The 15,519-nt window shown below is 41.7% G+C and overlaps 2 protein-coding genes across 2 annotated transcripts in view; both read right to left on the reverse strand.

The window, feature by feature from the left end:
* Positions 1-15,519, reverse strand: part of LOC308105257 (mamu class II histocompatibility antigen, DR alpha chain-like) — a 305,525-nt gene that overhangs the window by 248,242 nt on the left and 41,764 nt on the right. The window lies entirely within an intron of this gene.
* Positions 4,552-15,519, reverse strand: part of mfsd13a (major facilitator superfamily domain containing 13A) — a 32,001-nt gene continuing 21,033 nt past the window's right edge. The window contains exons 7-10 of the mRNA XM_080456375.1: positions 14,588-14,684; positions 12,939-13,110; positions 8,354-8,547; positions 4,552-4,932 (exon numbers count right to left, since the gene is read on the reverse strand). Coding sequence (XP_080312501.1) covers positions 4,658-4,932; positions 8,354-8,547; positions 12,939-13,110; positions 14,588-14,684 — 738 coding nt within the window. The 3' untranslated portion in view covers positions 4,552-4,657. The remainder of the gene's footprint in view (positions 4,933-8,353; positions 8,548-12,938; positions 13,111-14,587; positions 14,685-15,519) is intronic.

A 15,519-nucleotide genomic window follows, 5' to 3' on the forward strand; every position in this document is an offset into this window, starting at 1 on the left:
ATAAGTGCAGCATTTAAATAACAAATACAACAAGCCAAATATTTCCCATGTAGCCGATCTACAAGCTAGATCGTCTTTTTCCAAATAGCCTGAAGTGACCGAAGTGGTTCAAACAGTTCCTAATTTTGCTGGGGATCCCCTGGATCCCTCTTAACCCTTTACAACCGGAAAAGCCTCTGTGTTGTTCTAGATTTGAACAAAAAAAGCAATTGTTTATGTACTTTGGCTATTAAAAAAAATAGCACATATACAAGCTCATAGCGCATCACTTCGTGCCGTGCTACAAGCTTGTAGATCTGCTATTTTTGAAAAATCTTGAACATTTGTGCAAAACCTTGAATATATTCTTTCAAAGCGAACATTTTTAAATCACATCTTTGCTTCTGTGGGGGGGGGGGGGGGGGGGGGCCTGGAACAAAATATTTTGGGATGGGGCGGTCAGCGGCCAAATACATAATATAGTACATGAAAAAGTTTGACAACCACTGATTCAGGTTTCAGAAAACTGTTTAGAAAGGCATTTGTAGAATGAGCTCAGCTCTTAATGGGTTAATAAAGACCCCTGGGGGTCCCCGAGAACCAGTGGTGTACTGTACTGTACGCTACACATATCCTGTTGAAAACATGTTAGACAGACATGTTGGTCCCACAGTGTTAAAATGCTCCATTTATTAAAAAACAAGAAGAAAAGAACATAGAAAATTAGAGAGAGAGAGAGGGGGGGGGCACTTTCTTTAGTCCTGTATACTTCATCATATGACAAATACCCCAAATAACTGATGTACAAGCTCACAACACGTCTCATTTCAACACACACGTGAGCCTTGTAGATCTATTTTTGCTACATCTAAAAACGTTTTTTTCCCCCCGTGAAAATTGTGCCCAAATTAGGGATGCCAGGTTTGATGTCGTTAACATTTTTCTAAATGAAATACTTACATTGCAAACATAAATATCATTAAATATCAAACACATCAGACAGTCTACATTTCCCAAAAGGAAATGCATGTATTTAAATGAGTTTGACCAGTAGCAGTGATAAAGTATATCCCCACCAAAATGAATGACCAGAAAGGGGGATATCAAAAGGCAAATCCAACCGTGATTCCGCCTAAAGCTCATTCCTCCAACGTTGCGTTTGGCCTGTGCAGTCACATAAATAACTCTGCTAAAAAAAGACAAATAGGGCTCTATGCACGGCAGCCATAGAAATTGGGGTCTCTTCCTTACTTCCTGCACAGGTGTTACCAATGATGCTAATTAAGGTTGAGTACCATTCAAGGTCAAACAGAGTCAGGGTGCTGACGGTGTTGCATGTTGGCTCACTGGAAACACTCTGCTACACCAGTGGGTCTTAAAGTGTGGACCAGGGGCCCGATTTTTTACCCCCCCCCCCCCAATATGGCTGCTGTGCATAGGAGCCCATTAGACGAAACCTTGCTAGCCCACCGCTTAGCAGGAATGGAAATTCAAAAATATACTTTCAAATAAGTTTTAAAATACACTAACGGCTGCAACAGCTGGTCAAATTAATCGATTTGATTTTTTGTGTTTGGTTTGATCACCGATAATTTACTAAAATAACAGATTAATAATCCATTCCTATTCTTTGGTCACGTCATTGTAGACGAAAAAAAAGTTTCAAAACAAACGCAAAAAAATAGTGAAAGTAGACGAGGCTTGTAGATCGACTATTGGGCCTCTTTCTTTCCATAAAATAGTTGTGCAAAGAATTCTAAAACACACGTCGAGTGGTTATTCGAGTCGCAGATATATAAGAAATGTTTAACTCATTTATTTCCTCGATTATTCGATTAATCAAAATAGCAAATCGATAGAGTCATCGATAAGAAAGTAATCGATGGTTTTCAGCCCTAAAATTGTAAACACTGTGTTGTGATCGATGTCATACGACGAAGTATAAATCAGGCTATAAGTCTGGGGCTTGAGAGATTACGGACACTCTGGTAACTTAACCACTTAAACCCCAGCATTGTGGGGAAAGATTTAACAGAAAATAGCTGATCGACACGCTTGTCGATCGGCCATTTTTCAGCGAAAGCTTTCCCCACAATAACAGAAAACTGAAAATGCACCAGCATAGAGCCCTGGGGCACTCCGGTCAACCGTATATGGCAGGGGTCTTCAACGTTTTTCAGGCCAAGGACCCCCTAGCTGAGAGAGAGATGAAGCAGGAACCCCCTCCTCTATATTGTATAAAATTGTGTTTCAGATTAAACTGTTTTTTTTGTTTACTTGGTCTGCTCTTTTTCCCCCTTTACACCAAACTTCTTTGCCAAAAATAGCCGATCTACAAGCTCACAACGCCTCGCGCTGCGAGGCGTTGTGAGCTTGTAGATCGGCTATTTTTGGCTAAAGTTTCCCTCAGAAAAGGGATGCTATATATAGGGTTCAAGTGGTTAAGGTAAAAAAGAAAATCGTAACACAAAGATTTGGCGGACCCCCCTGTAGTAACTCTGTTGAAGACCCCTGGTATAGGGGTTTAAGTGGTTAACCGTTAGGGGCCGTGTGCAACGAGAACGCCTTTTGATATCATGTCCATGGCGCCTGCATGCAACGTTCAAACCCATCAAACCACCACTGTGCTCATACGTCCAGATCTATGTTATCATTACAAATAGCTTGGTTGTGTGGTTAACGAGTCAACGTCGGCTGGCAAATTCACACACAACCAGGAGGATCAAAAGAGCGGCGCTCCTCTCCAAAAGTTGAGCCGTTTTTCCAGCTTGAAGCGCTGCGGCGAAAAAAAAAAAAGCCGGGCGTCGGGAGCGCTATCATGGATTATGCCATCTGTGTCACTTTTTGATTTGAGCAAAAAAAAAAAACATTATTTTGCACTTTGGCTATTCAAAAATAGCAGATCTACAAGCTCATAGCGCGGCACTCGGTGCCGCGCTATGAGCTTGTAGATCTGCTATTTTTGAAAAATCGTGAAAATATGTGCAAATCTTTGAATATATATTGTTTGAAAGCGAACATTTGTAACTTTAATCTTTGCTTCTGGGGGTCCCTGGAACAAAATATTTTGAGATGGGGGTCGGCGGCCAAATACATATCATGTTGGGGGTCCTTGACATGAAAAAGTTTGAGAACCACTGATATAGAAACATACGTTTTTTTCAGAAAACTGTCTTAATGGCTTAAAGCAAAAAGGAGGAAACGCCAGCGTGTTTACCATAGAAATGCATGGCAGACTGGCACTGCCAGCTCAAAAGGCGTTCCTCTGCGGACGCGGCCCCTTTAGAACATGAAATTCAGACATTTGTGCATTTGTCCAGGATTACCCTTTCATAAAAAAAAAAACGTATTATACAAACATGCCGGATCACCTTTGGCCCTTCGGCCCCTTAAAAACGTTGAGACCTTGGTCCTCGTTACATCCAAGAGTGTGATTGGTTCTGCGTTATTTGGTCATCAGTTCATATATAAATATACTTTTTTTTCTCCGTATCAAAATAAGGCAGAAATGTTTAGTTTTTTTCTGTTTTCCAAAAGTGACATTTCATTTGTTCCCAGTGGGATATTCCAGTCTTTTTGTTTGTTTGTTTGTTGCCGTATGCCAGCCAGGCAACAACAACTGTGTCGTGCAACTCCCTCTTATGCAGGTAGAGGGCGCAAGTTGTTGCACATGCTGAAGATGCCCTTGAGTGTAGACTTCGGGGGGGGGGGGGGGGGGGCAGTGTTCAAGTCCATGGTACCAGTGGTGGAAAGTAACTAAGTACATTTACTCCGGTTACTGTACTTATAAGCACAATTTTGAGGCTTTTAGTTAACTTGGGTTTGTCCATTTTCCGATACCGGTACTTTATACTACTTACTTTGTAGATTTACAGCATCACAAAAATACTTGAACCAATTAAGCCCCGTTGTCTATATGTTGTCTATTCAAAAAGTATCCGATCTACAAGGTCGCAACCCGTCTAGTAGATCTGCAATTTTTTCTAGATTTTTAAAACTTTTGTTAAAAAAAAGAGAAATGGAACATTCTGCATATCAAGTACTTTTCCTTTAGATACTTCAAGTTAATGTCGGACAGAAACCTTGTATCTCCATATTTCAACTTTTTTCATAAATGAATGCCCTATTTCATCACACAAGAGTGTCACACAAAGGTAGTGAAAATAGCCGACCTACGAGCTTGTAGATCTGCCATTTTCACTATTTAAAAAATGTCTTTAATATAATAATTTCTAAAAAAGGTACGGTTTTAGACATACAAGGTTTCCACCCAACAGCGACGAAATCTCGACGGCATTACTTAAAGGCATAGTTCACCCCCAAAATGACTTTTTTTCTATGGATTAGTCACCCTACATGGAGACTTGAATTAATGGATATTTTTTTTGTTTTTGTCTCATTCCTAAACCAATAATTTTTGATGACCGGCAGCGGTTCCGGTAGGAGACACAAAAATTCTCCTTTGTGTCTCCTACCGGAACCGCTGCCTGCAGTTGGTCATCAAATTATTGGCTTAGGAAAGCGACAAAAAAAAAAAATATCCATGAATTTAAGTATTTTTTTGGGTGAACTATCCCTTTACGGGTTAGCACCTCTTCCACCACTGATACGTTAAGTAAAACATGGATCGTATCGTAGTACACTTTGGCGCCCCCCGTGGGGCAGAAGGGGGGGTCTCTCATATGGCCTTGACGTCGTCCAGGAGGTGACTGCCGATGTGAGCGCCCTGCCTCTGGGTCTTCACGTCCTGCAGCCTGCGGCCGTGCAGCGTGAAGCGCGACCACGCCGCCAGCTGCAGCAGAGCGCACGTGATGGGCACGAACACCAGCATGTAGAAGCAGCCCAGGCGCAGAGGGGCCGTCCCCGTCCCCGTCACCAAGGCCACTGCTGGGGGGGCCGCTGCTGCTGCCAGAGCCTCCTTCACTGGTTCGTTCCTCTCAAAGATGTCATATCCTGGTGGTGGGGGGGACAGAGACATGGATTAAAGCAAAAAATAATAATCTGAATCCATGCAGAGTCACTTTAAGATTTCTTTGGCCGCCGCGCTATAGATCCGAGCTTGTAGATCTGCTATTTTTGAAAAAATCGTGAAAATGTGTGCAGATCTTTGAATATATATATTTTCAAAGCGAACATTTGTAACTCATATCTTTGCTTCTGGGGGGTCCCTGGATCAAAATGTTTTGAGATGGGGGGTCCGTGGCCAATTAATACATATCATTTTGGGTGGTCCTTGACATGAAAAGGTTTGAGAACCACTGATATTATAGCAACAACATGTGTGTTTCAGAAAACTGTTAGGATTTAGAAGACATTTGTAGAATCACCAGAAGCAAAGATTTGAGTTAAAAATGTTTGCTTTAAAAAAATATTTAAATTCAAAGATTCACATATTCTCAAAAATAGCAGATCTACAAGCTCATAGCGCGGCACTATGAGCTTGTAGATCTGCTATTCTTTCCCGGTCTAAATGGATTAAGGCGAAAAACGAATTTCACGAAGAAAATCCAATAAGAGAAGATTTGTATTATTCAAAATTGTTCACAATTTCAAGATGTTTTGAAAATAGTCATATCGCCCGGTCCTAGTAGAGTCGGGTCGAGCTGGTAATAGTTCTATTTGAGAGAGAGAGAGAATGAGGCCAGCTTTATTGCCACATGACTCACATCACAGGTTTACAGAAGTAAAAAAGTGGGTGAAATTCGTTTTCGTGCATAGTTCCCATCGTATCGTTATTTCCATTGAATAAAACGAGAGGGAAGAAGGGGGGGGGAGCAAGGGGGAGAGGAGATCAAACAAGAGGAAGAAAAAAAAAGGTTATCTACACAAGTACCTGAGATAAGATATAAAGGTGTGTGAGCAAAGCAGCAGATGTATACTGTGCATGATATACTTATGGACGTTAGTTAAGGTGCAAGGAAAATAATTCAAAGTTCAGTTTTTAGTTCAAGTCTTTATCGGTTTAAGTCTATATACTAAAAATCTTTTTGGTTTTCAGATAGTTGTGTAATAATAGTAGGCTACAAAGCCTTATCAAAAAACGTGCCGTTACATGTGTGTCATTCAATACATTCCCACACGTACACATTGATTATAAACAGAAGATATGGCAGGAATTCTAGCAATGTGTACGCTCAACCTGTAACCTGTATCCTGTCTTAACCCATTAAGACCTGGAATGCATCTGTGTCACTTTTTCATTTGAGCTAAAAAGCATTATTTAACACTTTGGGCTATTCAAAAATAGCAGATCTACAAGCTCATAGCGCGGCAGCGAGTGCCGCGCTATGAGCCGAGCTTGTAGATCTGATATTTTTGAAAAAACGTGAAAATGTGTGCAAATCTTTGAATATATATATATTTAAAGCAAACATTTGTAACTCAAATCTTTGCCTCTGGGGGGTCCCTGGAACAAAATATTTTGAGATGGCGGTCCGCGGCCAAATACATATAATTTCGGGGGTCCTTGACATGAAAAGGTTTGAGAACCACTGATATAGAATACTGTTGGGATTTAGAAGACATTTTTAGAATCGGCTTCAGGGCTAAGAAAGCCTCAGATCCACAGTGACTCCATGGTTCATCAAGTTCAAGTGCCCCACCACAAACACACTGCATGTCCTTCTATATCATTATTGTACAGGGTCCCCACACATTTTTAACAATGTCTTTTCAAAATCCATAACTTTTCCCAAAACGTTGTTAGCTTGTAGATCTATATTTTTTTGTCACGCGATTCTTGCACACGTTAGGCCACACGTAGTTCACGTAACGCATGTAATACACATGTTTTTATGAACAAAATCAATATCCAAAAGCATTTGATTAATACCAAACCTTCTCCAGGCCTGGAAAACTGTTTTTCTCATTTCTAAATATTTCCAGGAATGTCATAACCGTGGGGGAACCCTGATTGTAACGAACAGTGCGCAGCGCACCGAGCTGGGATCGAACCCCCTGTCTCCTGCTCACCAGTCCGGCCAACAACCCTCTGCGCCACAGAGAGCTATAGCTCGCTCAGTGGAGCAAATCACGGCAATATTTATGGGGGACGCTACACTCTCCCCACGGTTCGGATCCAAGTGCTCCCTCTCGATACACTCTACCAAGTCGCAACAGATAAAATGTTGGGGAATTTATGTGTATCATCAAATGGTCACGATTTCGAGCCCTGATCACGTGCATGCTGATAAGGACTTCCTATTTGGCCTCGAATCCAGCAGAGCTAACCTTGCCGCCAGCTTGGACCCTAATCTACCCTGTAAGACAAATGAAACCAGACTCCATTTGTACACTCTCTCAGAGTTACAGACCCGTGAGGGTCCACTATCCATTATTTAGTTGGAGGAGGGACCCCCTGGAACCCCCCCTCAAGGACCCCCTGGAACCCCCTCCCCCCACACCTCAAGGACCCCCTGGAACCCCCTCCCCCCACACCTCAAGGACCCCCTGGGGGTCCCCGGACCCTCACGGTGAGAAGCGGTGGTGTATATTCTTTGGCGTTTCTTTGGCGTTTCGCCCAGGTGGGCGTGGTTATATGCCTAAACCTAACCTCACAGAAAATAATGCCTTAACCCCAAACTAGTGAAAATAGCAGATCTACAAGCTCACAAACACGTCACGGTGCGACACTTTTCGAGCTTGTAGATCTGCTATTTTCACTAGTTCTAAAGTTTTATTTTTGATTAAAGGTAGGGTAAGTGATATGTTTTGGTTAAAACAAAAAGTATTTTGTGAAAAGGTTAAAATACTATATTCTGATAGTAATCATAGCTATAGAGTGTTTTTTCAGTAACAGATGTCTCCCTGTCTCTCCAGCTCTTTAATAAACAGAAAATACATTTTTCGGTAGGTGTCAAAATCTCAGCCAATCAGGAGAAAGTACCCATTTTTAAGCTTAATTTGTATAGTGTTCCAGTTCCAATTTTGTCTGCTCATTTCTTAGTGTCATCACTTCCAATTTCACTTGTTTAATCTATATCCTGATTGAGTACTCTGTCCTGGTTGGATAAAATTGGAAATGAAACTGAAACTGAAACGAAAATGCATTTTCTGTTTAATAAAGAGGTGGAGAGACAAGGAGACTCCTAATACTGAACAAACACTCTATAGCAATGAGTACTATCAGAATATAGAGATATTTAACAATTATTTTAACCAACGCAAATCACTTACCCTACCTTTAATTGTTAGGGGAAAAAAACGAAAAAATAAATTGAAAATCTTTTGAAAATAAGAAGTTGGAAAAAAAAGGATATTTACTTGCGAGTCGTGTTTGGGAACCACTACCTTAATCTAATGTCAAAACCACGCCCACCTGGGCGAAACACCCGGGAAAGAGGGAGTCCCGTGCATATATATATATACACAGTACCTGTGTAGACACACAGGAGCCAGGTGCCGATGAGCGGGGCGAAGGTCTGTCCCGGTTTGGTGGCCAGAGCCACCATGCCGAAGAGCAGCGCCGAGGCAGCCTGGTGGCGCCGGTTCAGCACGAAGTCCTCGTCCACCAGGTCAGAGATCACCAGGTTCAACAGCTTACAGGTTCCTTCTGTAAACACCCTGTTACTGTATAGGAGAGAGAGAGAGCTCTGTAAACACCCTGTTACTGTGAGAGAGAGAGAGCTCTGTAAACACCCTGTTACTGTGGAGGAGAGAGAGAGGAGAGAGAGAGCTCTGTAAACACCCTGTTACTGTGGAGGAGAGAGAGAGAGAGCTCTGTAAACACCCTGTTACTGTGGAGGAGAGAGAGAGAGAGCTCTGTAAACACCCTGTTACTGTGGAGGAGAGAGAGAGAGCTCTGTAAACACCCTGTTACTGTGGAGGAGAGAGAGAGCTCTGTAAACACCCTGTTACTGTAGAGGAGAGAGAGAGAGAGGAGAGAGAGAGCTCTGTAAACACCCTGTTACTGTGGAGGAGAGAGAGAGAGCTCTGTAAACACCCTGTTACTGTGGAGGAGAGAGAGAGAGCTCTGTAAACACCCTGTTACTGTGGAGGAGAGAGAGAGAGGAGAGAGAGAGCTCTGTAAACACCCTGTTACTGTGGAGGAGAGAGAGAGAGGAGAGAGAGAGAGCTCTGTAAACACCCTGTTACTGTGAGAGAGAGAGGAGAGAGAGAGCTCTGTAAACACCCTGTTACTGTAGAGGAGAGAGAGAGAGCTCTGTAAACACCCTGTTACTGTGGAGGAGAGAGAGAGCTCTGTAAACAACCTGTTACTGTAGAGGAGAGAGAGAGCTCTGTAAACACCCTGTTACTGTAGAGGAGAGAGAGAGAGCTCTGTAAACACCCTGTTACTGTGGAGGAGAGAGAGAGAGCTCTGTAAACACCCTGTTACTGTAGAGGAGAGAGAGAGAGCTCTGTAAACACCCTGTTACTGTGGAGGAGAGAGAGAGAGCTCTGTAAACACCCTGTTACTGTGGAGGAGAGAGAGAGAGAGAGCTCTGTAAACACCCTGTTACTGTAGAGGAGAGAGAGAGAGCTCTGTAAACACCCTGTTACTGTGGAGGAGAGAGAGAGGAGAGAGAGTCACCAGGTTCCCTTTGTAAACACTGTTACTGTGGAGGAGAGAGAGGTTACAGTAAGGTTACTTGATGGCGTCGTAATGGCTGATTTTACTTGGTTTGCATGCTGAAAATAGCCGATCTACAAGCTCACAACGCGTCGCAGAGCGACGCGTTGTGAGCTTGTACATCTGCTATTTTCAGAGCGCAACACCCGAGCGCAACCAAACATAAAATAACTCGTCTTTTAGTTCTACTGGATATCTTCTCCATTAGTCCCTCACTAACATTTTAGTCTAGTTTGTATTTGTTGACGAAATTGACAATATATTTTGTCTTCGTTTTAGTCATTGTAGATTAGTTTATATTTAGTTTTTATTTATTTTTCGCCAGTAAAAAAAAAGGCAGTCGACCAACATTTTTCGTCATAGTTTTAGTCGACGAAATAAACCTTGGTACCAGGCCCTTTCACAATAATTAAAATACTGGCAGAATCCCAATTATTTGAGATCGTCGCAATTATTTTTTGTATCATCATTTATTTCCATGTTGAAAAATGTTCATACATTTTCCAGAAATGTTGGAAATTGCCGCTCTACAAGCTAGGCTATTTCCACTATTCTATTAACTTTTTAAAATGTTTATTCACTCATTTATTTATTTGTTTAAGCTTTTGTTGTTTTTTTTTGTGCGGTGACGGTGCAATTTATGTTCATCTGTCTACGAAAGTAGGTAGCTGATATATTGCACTTTTACCTTAGCGCTAGGTATACTCTTGGTTGCTTGTTTATGCAGGAAATGCACTTAATACTTCTGGTGATTAGTAGTTTCGTTCCCTACCTATGTTGAATACACTTATTGTAAGTCGCTTTGGATAAAAGCGTCTGCTAAATGACTGTAATGTAATGTAATGTATGTTTAAAAAGCCAAACAGAAATGTGATCGTTAAGACTAGTAGTAAGAACAATAACCTCATCTATCTCATCTGACTACCTCCCCAGTCAGAGTTAGGACTTTGAATGAAAGTAGAATTATGTGCAGGATGTAATTTATTTATCGATGTGAGGGGACACCATTTAACTGACTAAACCTTTTTGTTTTAATATTTAATGTTAAAAGAAAAAACCTCTCTCTCACACTGATGCCAGTGTGCCAGCAGTGATCACCCTCACCTGTGACCAACAAGTTGGCATTGCCGTGCCTAAGGTTGCCCTACCCCTGCTGTAGGGTTTCATTGTTGAGCAGCGATATCACTACCAAGTACATGTGGTGTGTGTGTGTGTGTGTGTGTGTGTGTGTGTGTGTGTGTGTGTGTGTGTGTGTGTGAGAGAGTGAGTGAGTGAGTGAGAGAGGTATCAGTGATACAGACACAATGAAAAGGTGAAAGATTACAGTCATGTAACACCAAGGTGTTGAGCCAACAGCCAGCCCAGCCCTATAGCCAGAGGTGGAAGAACTTCTCACTCAGATGTTGGACTTAAGAAAGATTGTTTTAATACTTTACTCTGCCATACGGATCGGTGGAAATAACCTTGTATTCACTCAAATAAAGTCATGGATGGATTGAAGCTTTGAACGGTTCATTTCTTTTGTCCAAAAAAAAAAAACACTGTTTGTCCAAGAAGTTCAACCCACCCGTAACAAAAGAGCACAATCTCTCTACGGTCATAACTTCATCTTGGCCAGTCGGTCGCTCACCTCAAAAGGAGCTTACATAACGTCTCTGTCCGGTGGAAACCTCATAATGTCCAAAACTATTTACTTTACAGGATTCAAATTCATAAACAGCAAAAATAGCAGTTTGAACATTTTCAAATCTTTGAATATATATATATTTTTTAAAGCGAACATTTTTAACTCATATCTTTTGCTTCTGGGGGGTCCCTGGAGCAAGATACTTTGAGGTGGGGGTCCTCGGCCAAATACATATCATTTTGGGTGGTCCTTGACACAAAGTTTGAGAACCACCGATATTATAGCAGCATTATACGTTTTTCAAAAAAACTGTTAGGACTTAGAATCCCCCAGAAGCAAATATTTGAGTTACAAAATGTTAGCTTTATAAAATATATATATATATATATATATATATATATATATATATATATATATATATATATATATATATATATATATTCAAAGATTTGCCCACATTTTCATGATTAAAAAAAAAAATAGCAGATCTACAAGCTCTGCACCAAGGGCTGCTATGAGCTTGTAGATCTGCTATTTTTGAATAGCCAAAGTGTAAGATAATGTGGTTAGAACATCTAAAACGACAGATGCTTTCTTATCCCTTTAAGACCTGGAACGCATCTGTGTCACTTTAGATTTCTTTGGCTATTCAAAAATAGCAGATCTACAAGCTCATAGCGCGGCACCGAGTGCCGCACTATGAGCTTGTAGATCTGCTATTTTTGAAAAATATTGAAAATATATTTTTTAGATTTTTTTCCAAAAACTGTTAGGATTTTGTTTTTTTTAAATAATCGCTTTACGAAAAAAACACAAAAAGTCAGAATAGGGAGATAAGAGGTTTCTGCCCGACAACAACGATATTGTATCTAAGTGTGTGTGTTCTGGTTCAGTGAGGCGTTGTGCTCATTTGGCTGAGCGGGGCGGGGGTTGGGGGGAGGGCAGCCCACCAGGGCCTCTGTAAGGAGGCCTTTGTCAAGGTGTTCAACACCTCACTGTGCTTTATGTAAGACCTCCTTACACAGAGACCACAGTGAGTAGGTGTTCTACACCTTGACAAAGGCCTCCTTTACTAAAGGAGGTCTTTGTTCAAGGTGAGCACCTCCTCGCTGTGGCTCCTGGAAGCGAGCAGGAGATTTAACACCTACTTTTGGCTTTTGGCTTGTTTTTTTCCCCAGAGTTGCAAAAATGACGAGTCGCAGGTTTGGTTTTTTTGTGCTCGTTTTAAAAACGGAGTGGCTTCTTTAGCAAATATATTTTTTTTTATCCCACAATTTTTGTAACCCATTTTTTCACCAAGTGCCAATTATCTAAGTAATCCCGGGCGCTACACTCCCTCTGCCAGCCTAGGGAGAGCCGAGCTCATGCCTCCTTCAATGGATGAGAGCTACTGTAGCAAGCCACTTCTTGGAGAGTTTCCCCCGGTAGGACGTAGCGCGTGGAAGGAACACGTTATTCCAACCTGTTCCTTTCCCCTCCATCAGGCGCCCCGGCTGACCAGGGGGAGGCGGTATAGAGACCAGGATTACAACATGTTTTTTTTGTGAGGGTACAGTACCTACCCTAGGGGTGACGGGGAGAACATGCAAACTCCACACAGAAAGGCCCCATCTTTGGCAAATCTAACAAGCCAACATTAAACGTTGATGTATAATTCTCCATTAAAAAAAGTTTTAAAATAGTGTGTGTGTGTGTGTGTGTGTGTGTGTGTGTGTGTGTGTGTGTGTGTGTGTGTGTGTGTGTGTGTGTCTCTCTCTCCCCTACCTGGCGATGAAGACACAGAGCAGGTAGATGTGGTCGGCCCCCGCCAGCAGCATGGCCACACTAAGGCAGAGTTTGAGCATGAAGAGCCAGCGGATCACCTGGTAGACCCCGTAGCGCTGGCACAGGGTCAGGAAGTACATGTTGTTGAGGTGGGGGGCGATGTACGACACCCCTGTAACGGAAACACAGGCATCAGCAATGAGAAGGACATAATGGGTCTATTTAGTGATCTACCTTTTTTCGGTCTCCGGCGACCACTGGTCTAGCCGTTCCCAATGTGTTGCGCATAGTGTATTGGCGTGTGTATTGCTGCAATGACCGTTCTGTTACTGGCTACGTGCAGTTGCTCTCTCGATCAACTAGGTCAGTGTATATCAACCCTGGCAAACGTCCCAATTTTGGGCCGGGGCTACTGCTGAGGTGTGCCGCGCCGTTTGAAGAAGGTTTGAAAAAATATAATTAAATTTTTTTTTTTAAACAATAATAATAATCAGGCATGCAAACAGCCCCGAGGTGAAAAGGGTGACAACATGCTGTTTTTTTCGGGTCAGGTGTCACACTATTGCCCTATTTGGATTAAAAACGGCTAGTGGAAGCTGAAAAGCTACACAATAACGCAAAAACTAATTTTCATGATAAAAAAGTGCGTATTGTATCGTATCGAAATTGTATCGAAGTTGTGTGCCCAATATCGGCACACCCCTAGTGTGTGTATATAGATATACCGTATATATATATATAATTATATATATATATATATATATATATATATATACCGTATATCTAGGTGTGCCCTGGGATTTTTTGGCTATGCCAGGTGTGCCTTGGCACAAAAAAGGTTGATAAACACTGAACTAGGTGCCAGACAAGCTAAATACACAACAAACCGTTGATCTTTGTAAGCTGGCTGTGGGTGTGAAAGCAGCAGATGCCCGCAGGGCTCGGGCTGCAAGAATCAAGTGCTGCCATGATTATACTGACTGACCAGGGATCAGCTTACTGCAGCCACAGCGCATATATGAGCCCATTACAGTATATGCAGGACAGAAGAGTGTTGGGGTCCATTAGGGTTCGGCTCCGTCATTGTGAACCTGTGAAGACCTCTATGTGTATAATATCTACTATGTTCACTATTTATTCTGATTCCCAACTAAGTGATGTTTATTGAAATGCAATGTTTCAAGCAGTTCTTCAAATTTTCACTATAGAGTAAGCTTGAATTTCCCTTAAAATAGAAAGTCTGAAAATGACTTTAACATTTACAATCTGGTCTTTATCCAGAGCTACTTAGTGCTTATAGTTAGTTCCGAGGCGTCCATTTGGTTACATTTGTATACTCTTCGGAGCTACACCAAAACTGACAGTTAACGTCATGACGTCGCCGTCTAACCGCCCCAAATGCCCCTTCAATGTAACCAATGTAACCTCCTCTGAATATTGTCACTGTCGGGTTGGAAACCTCGTATTATACAGTATGTCCAAAACCGTTACATTACAGGAAAATATAATAAAATAACCTGTGATCCAATTGTAGTTATTATTTAGTCACAAGCTCTTGTTGATACTTGATATGGAGGCGTTCCAGTTCCTACCTAGCAGAATGGAGCCAGTATAGAGGCTGATATATATGGAAGTGTTCCAGTTCCTACCTAGCAGAATGGAGCCGGTAGAAGCTGATATGCTGTCAGACAGCAGGTGCTCCAGGAACAGAGGGAAGAAGTTGCTGTTGAAGTGGCAGTGAAACACCTGCAGGGGGGGGACAAGGACAACATTAAGACCTGGAACTATGTCATTTTTAGATTTGAGCTAAAAAGCATTATTTGACACTTTGGCTATTCAAAAATAGCAGATCTACAAGCTCATAGCGCGGCACCGAGTGCCGCGCTACGAGCTTGTAGATCTGCTATTTTTGAAAAATCTTGAAAATGTGTGCAAATCTTTGAATATATATATTTTTAAAGCGAACATTTTTAACTCAAATCTTTGCTTCTGGGGGTCCCTGGAACAAAATATTTTGATGGGGGTCCGCAGCCAAATACATATAATTTTGGGGGTCCTTGACATGACAAAGATTGAGCACCACTGATATAGAAACATACGTTTTTCAGAATACTGTTGAGATTTAGGAGACACGTAGAATCGGCTTCAGGTCTTAATGGGTTAAGAGGAGAAAACACCCACATGAGGAACTGTCCCCAGATGTGTGACTTGTAGAGGAAGTGTCATCATCTCTGTTTCCTAGAACAGTGTTTCACAATCATTTTGATGGGTCGTGAGTAAATATCCTCTTTTTTTACGTTTCCTAGAACTTTTGTCATTGTTTCAAAAGAACTTCACATACGTAAAAACACAAAGAAATTCCATGAATTAAAAGTAAGAAGTAGTGAAAATAGCAGATCTACAAGCTCGCGACGTGTCGAGGGCTTGTAGATCTGCTATTCCAGTTGTGGAGAGGAAATGTACTGTAAATGTCCATTATCAATCAATCAAAATATGCTTAAAGGAGTAGTTCACCCCCAAAATACATTTTTTTCTATGGATTACTCACCCCATGGAGCCTTGAATTCATGGATATTTTTTT

The sequence above is a fragment of the Gymnoscopelus braueri genome (genome assembly GCF_963280865.1).
Source record: "Gymnoscopelus braueri genome assembly, chromosome: 17".
NCBI lineage: Eukaryota > Metazoa > Chordata > Actinopteri > Myctophiformes > Myctophidae > Gymnoscopelus > Gymnoscopelus braueri.